At 32.5% G+C, this 13,580-nt stretch overlaps 1 protein-coding gene across 3 annotated transcripts in view; it reads left to right on the top strand.

Annotated features, from left to right (window-relative positions):
• The window catches only part of LOC143232418 (neuroligin-4, X-linked-like), a 135,413-nt gene that overhangs the window by 78,023 nt on the left and 43,810 nt on the right, over positions 1-13,580 (top strand). For all 3 annotated transcript variants that reach the window (XM_076467864.1, XM_076467865.1, XM_076467866.1), the window contains exon 3: positions 4,310-4,495. In XM_076467864.1, the coding sequence (XP_076323979.1) occupies positions 4,310-4,495 (186 nt within the window). The remainder of the gene's footprint in view (positions 1-4,309; positions 4,496-13,580) is intronic.

Genomic DNA, 13,580 nt, shown 5'->3' with positions numbered 1-13,580 from the left:
GCTTTAGACAATCGTTGGATTATTCTATTGGTTGAAATGGGCGATGTCTTGTTTGGAATATCTGACTGTTTGTTTGTTTTAATTTCATGCAAAACTACACAAGGGCTATCAGTGCTAGCCGTCCTTAATTTAGGAGTGTAAGACTAGAAGGAAGGCAGCTAGTCATTACCACCTACCGCCAACCCTTGGGCTACTCTTTTACCAATGAATACTGGGATCGACCGCACATAATAACGCCCTTACGGCTGAAAGGGCGAGCATGTTTAGTGTTATGGGAGGTTCGAACCCGCGACCCTCGGATTACGAGTCGAGTGCCTTAACCACTTGGTCATGCCGGGCCCCGTTGAAGAAGACTAAGTTAAAAATGTAAAAATTATTTTGTTTTATTAATGTAGTTTTGTGTTATAATATAACTATGTACTATTATTTAACTATATATTATTATATAACTGTATTATTATATAACTACGTGTTATTACATAAATATGAAATTCTAGAATATTAAACTAGAGACACTTCTTACAGTTACAATAATATTACACCTGAATGATCATAATCCAGATCGGATTTAATTTTACTTAATTTTAGAAGGGAGAATTATTATTAATATACTAATAATTATCCTATTCCTGCTATATTGGAGTGTAAATTTTACGTGCATGAATGGTAGAGAATAAAATATTTCTACGATCTGTTGTGGATAACGTAGTTTATAGAAAATCTGTACCTAGAAAAGCGGTAAACCTTTTAGGAAACATCATGTAGACCATCAAGTGGAGCTCTCTTCAAAAAGCTTTAATTCATTAAGTGTTATCATACACGTTATAGTTAAAGTTAAGCTGTGTGTATGTAAATGTGTATTCACTTTTCTAAAACACACTATAGCTATTTTCACTTAAACTACCAAGGTATAAATCAAAGAAGTGCCTATTTTTCACTGAATAATTTTTACAATATATTTGTACTTTTAAACGGCATAGATATATGTTGAAAACTAACAGCTAGCGATGTCGTTGTATAATAAAGTTAATAAAAACACTACGCATGTTTTTTTTTACTTAAAAAATGAGCGCCAGAGATAAAGGATTATGTATTATAGTCATTTATCAGTTCTAAAATCATCCATGATAGGAAGTGTAACATCTACTGAAATATGAACGTTAAATCAATCATTGTAATTTCTTTATCCAGTATTTCACGTAACGTCTATATTTATTATGTGGTACTTATAGTACTGTGGAAAATAGTTGTTAAAACCCATGAAAATCTTGTAAGAGACATCGGTTAAAGAAAGCTTTCGCGTTTTATCACTTTGATGCTCGAATTTTGTGTTGGGCATAATTCAGAAGCACATTGCATAAACATATTGACATTAAATATCTTTCTCAATATCAATAAAACGTATATTGCTAATATGCGTATCCAGCCAGGCAATGTGTAAAACCACATGAACCCTTTTCTAAAATACGTATAATTAATACGAGTTTCAAATACCGGGCTCAGTTATGTAGGATATAGGGAATGATTAAATACTTTGCAATAATAATTAAAATATTAAAAATAATTTAAAAAATTCCGTAAGATGTGCCTAATATTGAAAATAAAAGAAAACGCCATTCGTTATGCGTAACATTACCCAAACAAAAATAATCCACTGTGAATTCTAATTTTGCTCAAATCTTCTTTAAACCCGATGAGTAAATCTAATGTTGCTCGAACAAATTAATTCCTTACACAGACCTAAAGTTAATGAAACAAGGACAACTCAATGTTAACTGATGTTATGAAAAGTAAGACGTCTGGATTAGTAAAAAAAAAAACAAATACTGAAAAACTGAACTGATTTCATAGGCTTAATTACTTAAGTTTGAATAAAAATTATAATTCTGTTCCAAATTATTTTACTATTTTCTAAAATTAAAGTGCCTCAAATCATATGCACATTTTTTCAGTTTTTCGAATACCTGTGTACAGACTGAAGACTGGCCTTTTAAATATTTTATATGTAACATTGTGTAGAGTGCGAGTTTTTAACAAATCTAATAAGTCATTAATTTAAGTATCTCGAACAAAGAAGTGTCATGACTTAGTGAACTTGTTTATCCATGAATCTGCTATATATGTATATAGATAGATCACTTTGTCTAACTAAATATATAGAAAGTGTATGTTTATATGTTTTCTTATAGCAAAGCCACATTGAGCTATCAACTGACCCCACCGAGGGGAGTCGAACCCCTGAGTTTAGTGTTGTAAATCCGTTGACTCACCGCTACACTAGCGGAGGACATATATTGCAAGAGAGATCACTTTGTCTAACTCTATATATACATATATAGAGAGATCACTTTGTCTAACTATATATATACATATAGAGAGAGATCACTTTGTCTAACTATATATATACATATAGAGAGAGATCATTTTGTCTAACTATATATATAGAGAGAGAGCCAACTTTGACTAACTATATATATACATATGCTTGATTATGTCTATCTATTTGTTTATTTTTCTCTTTTCCGTGTATCTATCTATTTATTTATATATGTGTGTTTATATTTCTTTCTTAATACGAGACAATTTATTGTATTTATTTATTGTAAGTTTCGTATTTATTGATACATATAATCGTACCATACTGAAGGTAGGTAAAACTTTTAGGTAACAGTAAAGTTGAAAGTATGAATGAAGCTAAATAATATTTGCTTATGTTAAAAATCTCAATTGTATATATTATATTTTAACGACAGTTTATACCAAATGTTTATCCTGGTTATCTTAATTTGAACATTTTAAGGTGATAATAAAAACTACCAACAAACTCAGAATATTTTAAACTTATCTCTTAATTTCTCGTTTTGGAAAATATTTTTATACCGGGTTTTCGTGTTGCATTTTATCATCAAATGTTATGATTTAGAACTAAAACTGAATATGTGTACGTAAAAATCTTAAACGAAATAATATTTACTTTAAGTTTTTACTGTATGATAAGTCTCTATTCAGTAATGCTAGAAATTAAAAATAAAGAAAGTTAATATGTATTTGATGACTTAATATTTGAATTTATATCTTCCCGTATCCTATTGTTTTCTTAATCTCTTCAGCTAAGTACGACGAAGGTTAACTCTGACTTAGACTTATTTGACAGTTTTCAAAGGTTTATGATACGATATTGTTATTTGTGCACGCAGTCGAAACAGGGAACTAAAAAGTGAAATAAAGTGTTATTTTCCAAAAGTAAACTTACTGGTGAACCACTCAGCCTTTTTGACTTATTGCTTTAGAAACGTTTGGTCTTACTTATGAAAGTGGCATGCGTTTAGACTGATACTGTTCACTTGGAAGAGTTGGATCTTATAAAACATAGTTTAACAGTTTATATTTGTTTTATCTAAAATAATTTTAACATCATATGAAACGTTTTTAATATTTTGTAAATTCGTTTCAAACATGGAAATGAAGCTCTTTATTTTTTAATATCGTAAATCAGCAGTCACACGTTTCCACTTTAGTATTGTAGCTTTTTTACACAACAGTCACACGTTTCTACTTTAGTATTATAGCTATTTTAAACAGCAGTCACAGGTTTCTATTTCAGTATTGTAGCTTTTTTACGCGTATTTCATTACTCACTTTGTTTCATTATAACGAACAAATAACTTTTCACACACGTGTGTACCGAGTTTAGTCTGCGATGTTATGCGTTCTTCTTCTGTTTGTAGCATGTAAAACAGCTTGGGATGAATTCAGTCTTCAAGCTGTAGTACAGATAAAACAGTTAACAACTTTGTACCATTTACTAGCATGTCTGTAAAATTGAATTTTATTTTTCAGTTGGCCTAGGGGAGTATTAATTATGCTATATAAAGACATAACAAAAATATACATTGCCATAATTTAACGTAGCAAATTTTCATCACAAAATCAAGGTTTCCTAATTAGCTATTTGAAGTTTAAAAATATTTGTTTCAGTAGTAATTGGGTTGATCAAGTTTGAAAGGTAAATCGATCGTTACTCAAAATTTTACTTCAGTATAGTTTGTTTCTATTATTTACAATTATATTACTTAACAAATGGTGTCGCTGCAGGAAATATTTATGAATATATTTAATAATTTTGGATGGTTGTTATTAAGTATGTTTGTTTTTTTAAATACGTTATATTTTATAAGAATAAAACTGGTTTAAGACTTTACATAAGCAGAAGGTTCTGATCTTCCTGTTTAAATATGGAAAAACACTTCGGTCATTAAAAGACGACTTTCCTTGCTTGATTTTAATATATATTGTATATATTTCCTAGGTTTCTTCCCAGCAACAGAGGGCTCTGCTAGAGGAAACTTCGGCCTTATGGACCAAGTTGCAGCTTTACATTGGATACAGGAAAACATTGACGGTTTTGGCGGAGATCCACACAATGTGACGATATTTGGTCAGGGTCATGGAGCCGCATGTGCAAATATCCTGATGATAACACCCATGGCTAAAGGTAATGGTTTGGTTTCTCGTGGAAATCTAATACACTGCAAAGAAAAAGAAAAATGGTACATTGGAATATATCTAGAACTGTGTGTAAACATATACATAACAATGTATGAAATGTGGGTATTTTTCCTACTTTATGTCAACCATTTCATATTTAAGTATGAAAAAGAAAAGAAATAATTTTACTTACATGTACGCAAGTTACAAAACTAAACGCATTGATTAAAATATTAAAGTTTGTTTCCACCATATATTATTTCTCGTGTTTTATGGAATCTTGTAATTACTAATGAATCACGGTAAGTCTGTATAGAGCACGTTCATAATCAAGATTTCTTGACCAATGAATCCTGGTGCCAAAATATCCAATTTCTACTATTTCCGTTTCTATTTCCTGCCGTTTGAAATAATCTTTTAAACATCTTACATGAGAAACGATCAGACAGTTACACATAAATATATATAGTGCTCAAGAGCCTTTAGAGGATTTTGCTATGCTGACATTGATAAGACGGAGTTATTGTTTGTGATAATCCAACAGATGTTTACAAATAAAACGTGATAAACTATCATCTCTTCACTCGAGTTTATATCCGACCCAATCTATTTCTTCAGCACTGCGTTAATTAACTGGTAACCATTGAGTTTGTAATGTAAGTAAATCATTACATAATGTAAATGTTTATATTTCTGTTGTAAAAATATTATTTTGTACTTCTTTGTTTCCAGTATATTCTCCATGTATAATCATAACTGTAACGTTGTTTTTCTTGCTAACAGTTGCTAGTTTTCAACGCGTTTACATCGTAATCATGAACGGATTACTTAAACTTTTATAGAAGTATGTGTAGTTATATGTAATTGTAATTTACTATGGATCACCTATGTTTTCTTGACATAGTCTGAACATATTTTCAAACGGTAAACATTAATTTCTCATCTAACGGATTTAATATTATTTTAATGTCTATGTTTGTTTTAGTTCAATATATATTTTAAAATGTATATAACTTATATTGTTAAATGTGTGTTGCGCAAGTCTCGCCTGTTCTCGACAGTAAGAATCAACAATATATGTTTTAAGATAGCACTAGCGTATCTTCGAATACTGTTGCAACCAAACTTTTGAGATTCTCACCCTAAAAGTTTATAAATCGACGTGCTAAGAGGCAGTTTAATATTGTTGTTGGTTTGCTACAGTCAGTATACTCTATACTCTAAACCCCGGAAGCTATAACTCTGATAAGCGCTTATTAATCGGAAAATTACAGATATGTGACCAGAACGTTTATAGATTTCAAACATTACAAGCCGTTTAACTTCAGAAAAGAAGGCCGCGGGTTCGAATCCCTGTCGCATCAAACATGCTCGCCCTTTCAGCCGTGGGGACATTATAATCTGACGGTCAATCCCACTATTTGTTGGTAAAAGAGTAGCCCAAAAGTTGGCGGTGGGTGGTGATGACTAGCTGCCTTCCCTCTAGACTTGCACTGCTAAATTAGGGATGGCTATCGCAGATAGCACTAGAGTAGCTTTGCGCGAAATTCAAAACAAACAAACAAAACTTCAGAAAATAAACTTCGGACATTTCTACGAAGACATTAAATATCTTCGTCGGTAAAAAGTCACCTTGTAAGCGGAGTGAGGCCAGGTAAGAATAGACAGCTACCTAGCTTAAGCAAAGTATAACAATATCAACTTAGTATTAATTAGCTCGTCGTGAATCTGGATCATCAATAAAATATTTAGTTCGACACCAGACAGAAGACTGGATATTTTAAGATAAATTTGATACATAGCGACAATCAATTGCGTAACGTTCATAACATAATAAATCGGAGGATCGTCCGATATAATTATAATATGTAACAATCAAATAACTTGTTTGTTCATGTTTATAAAAGGTTGTAGAATGATAAAGAAATAAATATTTCATATCATGAAAATGGCGTTTCATGAGATGTAGATACAAAAAGATTTACGGTTTCAACTCGCGCATCAGGGAAGATTTTTATGTATAAAGGTGAATTTACTCTTTGTGTTCTTTTCTTAACCTTCTTGAGTGCTACGATAAAAAATGTTTTATTTTCAGTTATTATAAGGTTTTTTTCTATCTTCGTTAGATCTTCGGTTTGTTAGAAACTGGATAGTTTACCGTAATTCGCTTTATATCTTAAAATCAAAAAAGCGTAGCGGCAAATTTATAAAAAAAAAACAAGAAGCGCTTATGGAATGGTTCGCATTGGAAATATTATTACTTATTTTTATTATTTATGTTAAACTATCTATAATTTTATTGATTTAATAGCGAAAGGAGAGGGATTCGTAGATCAGGCATGGCTATATGGTTCAGGCACTGGACTCGTAATCCGAGAGTCGCGGGTTTGAACCCACATTACATCAAACACGCTCGCTCTTTTAGCCGGGGTAGCTATGCGCGAAATTAAACAAACAAACACACGTTCTCTTGGGATATTAGTATGATATATTTTAGATGATTATGTTAGAGTGTGTATTTAAAACCTATCGTAGCATAGAAAAACAGTAAATATATTTTAGACATTTTATTTTCCAGAAACATAAAATACCCAAATGAAAATAAAGTAAATTAAGGATTATTTATTTTCAATGAACTTTATCATTGCGTTAAATATTTCACATTTATATCTTATATCACTTGTTTGTTTTATGAATTTGAATTTCTCTGTCAAATTCTATAGCAAACGAGTCTTTGTATCAAGAAATTTATAGCATATTATAATTCTATTTGTATCCTTCTCTTTAAAACATACAAACACATTCTAAGCATTACATTGTGCAACGTTTATGTTAACTATTTTTAGTAAATCCGATTTTTCAAATGCTCCATCTAGTTACGCATTTCTCTTTCATCGTTCATTATTAATATCGTGGGAGGTTACAGTTTTAGTTTGTTTGTTTTGAAATTTCGCACAAAGCTACTCGAGGGCTATCTGTGCTAGCCGTCCCTAATTTAGCAGTGTAAGATTAGAGGGAAGGCAGCTAGTCATCACCACCCACCGCCAACTCTTGGGCTACTCTTTTACCAACGAATAGTAAGATTGACCGTCACATTATAAAGCCCCCACGGCTGAAAGGGCGAGCAGGTTTGGTGCGATAGGGATTCGAACCGGCGACTCTGAGATTACGAGTTGAACGCCTTAACGCGCTTGGCCATGCCAGGCCATCTTATATCGCATTTTATAAAAGTCTATTACAAGTTTTTACTTATGCAGTGCTTCATAATGGTTGTTTTCTTATTGAAATCACAGACATGCTCTATGATAATAATACTATAATTAAGCAAGTAGTTCCTTATATTACAAATTGTAGATATAAATCATAGATAAACATGTGCGTGCAAGAAAGCGCTTATCTTTTTAACGAAACAATCTAGCAAAAACTCACATAGCAAAGTGTGTGTGTGTGTGTGTGTGTTTTCTTATAGCAAAGCCAAATTGAGCCATCTGCTCTGTCCACTGACGAGAATCGAGTCACTAATTTTCGCGTTGTAAATCCGAAGGTTAGCATTGTCCCAGTGGTGGTAAAATAGAAAAGCAATGGTAACTTATTTAACAAGTGCTAATACACAAAAGATCCAGTGTGTTTTGGTACTATGTGTTTTAACAATAGCTTTTGTATCATGCTAATTAGCTATAAATGTTTAACTTAATATTGTTGTTGAAAGACTATGTGTTGAAAGTATAAAATGATATGTAAAAAAAATACAAACTTGGAAACAAATATTTTTTTTCTCTGGAGCTATGACAGGCACACATACACAAAAATACAAGTGGACATGCGCGCACACACGCGTATCTTTCTTTCTGTTTGTGATATCTCTTTGTAACAAAACAAGCCATTTATTTCTGTATTTTTACGATAGCTTGCCTCATTAAAAAGATACGCATGCGCGCGCTCGCATGCGGATAGAATAAGTAATAATACCCAGGTGTACCCTTCAGAGTCTACTTAGTATGAGTGCAAAATTTCAGGTTTCTATATTTTTTGTTTTTAGAGCTATAGCTGTTACACATACACAAACACGCACATATGTGCACAAGCACCGTATTTGTCTGCTTGTGATTTCTATTTCTAATGTAATTATCCATTTCTAATATGTATATAGATTTCTGACAGCTTGCCTCATTTAAAAAAATGCGCATGCGTGCACGCACGTGGATAAGATAAGTGGTAACACCAAGACGCGCACCCTCTAATTCTACTAAGTATGGGTGCAAAATTTTAGGTTTCTAGGTTATTTCCTCTTAGAGTTATAGCGGTCACGCAACACATATACCCACAAGCAAGTCCTTTTATTATTATAGATTAATTTGTTATTAATTTACAACATTCGTGATACTGACAGACATATTTACCGAAAAAAAAGTACATATTCTGTAACTTTAGCGGTAGTAACTCAAGGCTCTTGAAATAGTTTCATATTATTAAGTCACTATAATTCAAGCACTTCTAAAGAATAGCTTACAGGGTATAAATGTTTATGCGAGGTTTTAGAGAAGAAATGCTCTGGGAATAAGTTATAAGAAACTAATGAAGAGACCGCTAGAGAAACTGAATACCACTTCTCAGGCACATTAACTTATGTTAATTATTGAGAATGCTTGGAATATTTTAAAGCATACTCATTTATCTTATTGTGACTGCATGTCCTTATAATATATTTTATGTAGTGTATTAAATACTCATAGTAGTGAAGTAATTGTTAAGGTGTATTTTACAAAGGTTTCTATAGGGAAAAAAATTCTGTAAAGTTCATGCAAATTTAGCTAAATAGTATTTTGATATTTTTGTGTTCGATTATTACTCTTAAAATACCCCAAAATTCAATTTTGGAAACCTAGTAAACATCACCGACCAAAGTAGCAAAGACATTTTTATACTGGTTAAGATATTTTTGTTTGTCTGTTTTTGTGCCCCTTAATGGCAAAGCAGTATGTTTGCGGACTCATGCCGCTGGAACCCGGTTTCGATATCAGTTGTGGGCAGAGCACAGATAATTCATTGTGTTGTTTTATTCCTCATAACAAACAACAACTTTTTTTTGTTTTAGCTATTAATGTGTAGATTGCGAATCCAAAGGTCGTACGTAGATGCGTTATAAAAGTGATAATCAAATCCAACTATTCAATTAGAGTTATCCAAAAGTAGGCGGTCGGTGTTGTTGGATACCTGTCATCCCTTTAATATATCAGCTAAAATTAGTGACAACTAGCTCAGGCAGTCCTTCTGTAGCTTTTCGTGGATATCTCGAAACAATAAACCAACTGTCTTTGGTTTTTAATAAATCGTGACAAACAAGCATAAAGAGATATGCTGTGTTGATTATTCATGCTGTACAAATATGCATTGTTTTTATTAGGTAATTTTGCTTTTCTGTGTGGTACTTGAGGGCGTGGTCAAATAGATTAGTACAAATCATGAAATCGCAAATCCCTAACCCTTTTGAATGCATCCTAAAATTTATTTACTAATGGCGTCTCATCTCATTAGTCTGATTTACATGTGACTAAATTCAAATTAAGTTTGTGACGAGAATAATGAACTGGTAGGCAGTGAACAATAATAGTTTGCTAGAAAACATGTAACACATTGTCATTAGATGTTAGTAAAACTCCAGAGGTTGTGTTGTTTACTTTCACTAGTGCTACAGTAGCTAAAGAACAAAGCATGCTGTTCTTAAAAGTAAACTGTGGTACAATTCTCGTTGTAAAAATCATTTAGATTAAACTTTCCTAGTGGTAAAGATTTTAGTCACTTTGGTTAAAATTAACTGGAGTAATACGTTGTATATAATAAAATAATGTAGTACGTTATGCATGAAACGAAATGTTTTTTGTTGTGTTTTTTGTTAGTGGAAACGGACACGAATTTCAAAGCGATAATAGCTAGGGATTTGTATGATTGTTACAAACAGTTTGAAACTTATGATATTTATTATTGTTACGATGAAGTGCTGTTAAGGTATAGTATTGGAATACTGAGTTGCACCAGTTCTCACGGTATATAACGGCATTAGATACCTGCAGCTAAATTAAATTTCACGAAATAAGATAATATTAGATAAACACAAATAGACCAAACCTTACGATATTAAATGATGTTAGGCGAACACAGCTAGACCAAATTTCACAGTAAAAATGTCACTAGATAAACACAACTGGACCAAATTTCACACTATAAGATGGTGTTAGGTAAACACAATTGTACCATTTCTAACAATAAATTTAAATTTCATTCTTCATAAAATAAAAGCTTAGAAAGTCAATCTTAATATCTGTATAACAAGTGATAATTAATAGTTTACTGGAAATGTAAGCTTCAAAACCAAGTAATTATCGCAAATATATTAAAATTGCAATTAGAAATTAATTGTCACGTAATTTTCTAAAAACATAAATCTGAACAGCATGAAAGCAGAAGGCAGTTTTGCAGAAAGATGCGACGTTGGACAAGTATTTTGTCCTCACACATATAGAACCAGAGCGAGGCTGCTTTTCTTCATTGTTTTTTTCTACAGACAAATGAAACCGAGGTTGATCAAAGTACGAACACAGAACAACCCGGAAACAAGCGTCGGTTTGTTAATTTACAAATTGACGTGTAGCAGAAAACAACATCTCAAAACACAGACTGATCCGGAGAGAGACGTCTGTTTGTTACTTGATAAGTCGATGTTTTTACAGAAAACATTTCAAACAAATGATCCTCTCTTTCATATAAAAATACTTTTTTTTGTCGAACTGGAAATTTTCCGAGGTACAGAATAAACGATTTATATACTATATATATATTCACATCAGATATATATGTTATATATACACCTGAGACTTAAATCTATTTAACTAATGGGTCTCAGAATTAGTGGCCAAATCGAAAAAATGAAACGCAATCTAAGCAGACATAGATCTTTACTTTGCATACTTCGCTTTATTCTTTTATGCTAAGGTCTTCTAAACAATCCCTCTTCGAAGCATTCTAGCAGTATTAGCTATCGTCAAATTTAAATCAATACTGCATAAAGAAAATATTACATTGTTAAACACAGACTTCATCATGTACATGGATCATTTCTACCCATTCAGAGACTTGAATATCAATCACAAATTATTCTGTCTAGTCATATATTCATCCTCGTTCTTTGTGACGAACTACGTTAGAGATCGACAGTTTCATATATAGACGATAGTCTTTGTTTCTTCTACCCATCACTGACTGGTTTGTTATGAATTTCACCCAGAACTACAGAAGGGCTTTTTTGCGTTAGCCGTCCCTAATGCAACAGTGAAAAACTAGAGGGAAGGCAGCTAGTCATCACCCCTCACTGCCATCTCTTGGGCTACTCCTTGGGATTGACCTTCACATCATAAAACCCTGCAATTGAAAGGGCAAGCATAGAACGGGAATTCAAACTCGCGACTATCAGGTTGTGAGGCGTCGCCCCAACGACCTAGCCGTGCCAAAAAAACTTGCTCCTCAGTGGCACAGAGATATGTCTCCTGTTTCAGTACCTATGATGAACACAGCATAAATAGCTCTTTGTGTAGTTAGTGCTTAACTACAAACAAATAGCAGTGAAACATAGTATGACGTAATGTTATTTCAGGTTTTCAGGTGTTTTCAAAAAAAAAAAACTTTTAATATCAGAGTAGCGGTATTTTGACAATTAATAAAAAACTACTGAAATCGTGAATGGACTATCAGTGAATGAACATTGTCAAGGATGTTCCTGTACTTTTCCATTACTATAGGATTACTTACTTAATATTTTATATAAATTATATTTATTCTTCAACAACTGGTACGACACTGGGGATGTTTTTAATGTCAATAATTTAGTTTTGGCTTCGCTAATGATTTGAACCTGACAATAAAAAGGACGTCATAGCAACCATAAGTTTTAGACAACTTGTTTGTACAAGTGTAAGCTTGTTTTTCGTTGGATCTCTTTTTTACGTAAAGGTCAGGCCCGGAATGGCCAGGTGGGTTAAGGTGTTCAACTCGTAATCTGAAGGTCGCGGGTTTCAAATCCCGGTCCTACCAAACATGCTCGCCCTTTCAGCTGTGGGGGCGTTATAATGTGACAGTCAATCCAACTATTCGTTGGTAAAAGAGTATCCCAAGAGTTAGCGGTGGTTGGTGATGACTAGTTGCCTTCCCTCTAGTCTTACACTCCTAAATTAGGGACGACTAGCGCAAATAGTCCTCGAGTAGCTTTGCGCGAAATTCAAAAACAAACAAACAGATTTTTAATTACATATTTATGTATCTCATTTTATTAAAGTACTATTTCATTTATTATTATTTTTTAATTACAGCATTTTTTTTCTAAATTTTTTAGCGACAAAATTAAAAGAACTTTGTCACTGGATTTTGCTAGTTTTCCTTTATTCGTTTTTAATAAAATATGATGTCCAACTGCACTAACATAACTATAATTTAATACTAGATGATATATATCTATCTTTATTCCAGATAAAAAAATTAGTAATAAATTCCTGCTGGTATGAAATAACATCAGAAGATCAAAAGAAGTATTAGCAATTGGCTTTATGCGAACAGCGGAAGACAAGAAAAGTTGGACTATATCCAACGTACGTGATAAGCCCTCGCGAAAAGGTCTTCCTAATGTAATATATAGATAAGTCCACCATTCTTGACATGTCTAGGCATTCACTTAACTTTCAGTAAGTATGCATTAGGTTTAGTTAGGTAAAATTATATGAGTCCACTTCACATGTCATGAGAAATAAAAATGATAAAATGATCGATAAAAAAGGGTTTCCGACGTCCATAGAAGAGCGCGGGAAGTGTTTTGTTTAAACTGTTATTTCGTGAATCCTACATCAAACCATCAGTAATTAATTTTATGCGTTCATCAATAACGTGTAGCAATCAAAACTGTATTAATTTTTCCGTGATCTGTATTCTTACATAATCGTAAATTTTACAAACAAATAGTTTGTCCTCGTACCGAAACGAATTCATTGTTTTAACTCCAACGTTCCTTTTATTCAAGTTCATCCTCACTGTTAGGGATGCTTCTAGTT

The sequence above is a fragment of the Tachypleus tridentatus genome, chromosome 11, assembly GCF_004210375.1.
Source record: "Tachypleus tridentatus isolate NWPU-2018 chromosome 11, ASM421037v1, whole genome shotgun sequence".
In the NCBI taxonomy this organism is placed as follows: domain Eukaryota; kingdom Metazoa; phylum Arthropoda; class Merostomata; order Xiphosura; family Limulidae; genus Tachypleus; species Tachypleus tridentatus.
This window is presented reverse-complemented; position numbering and strand designations above follow the sequence as displayed.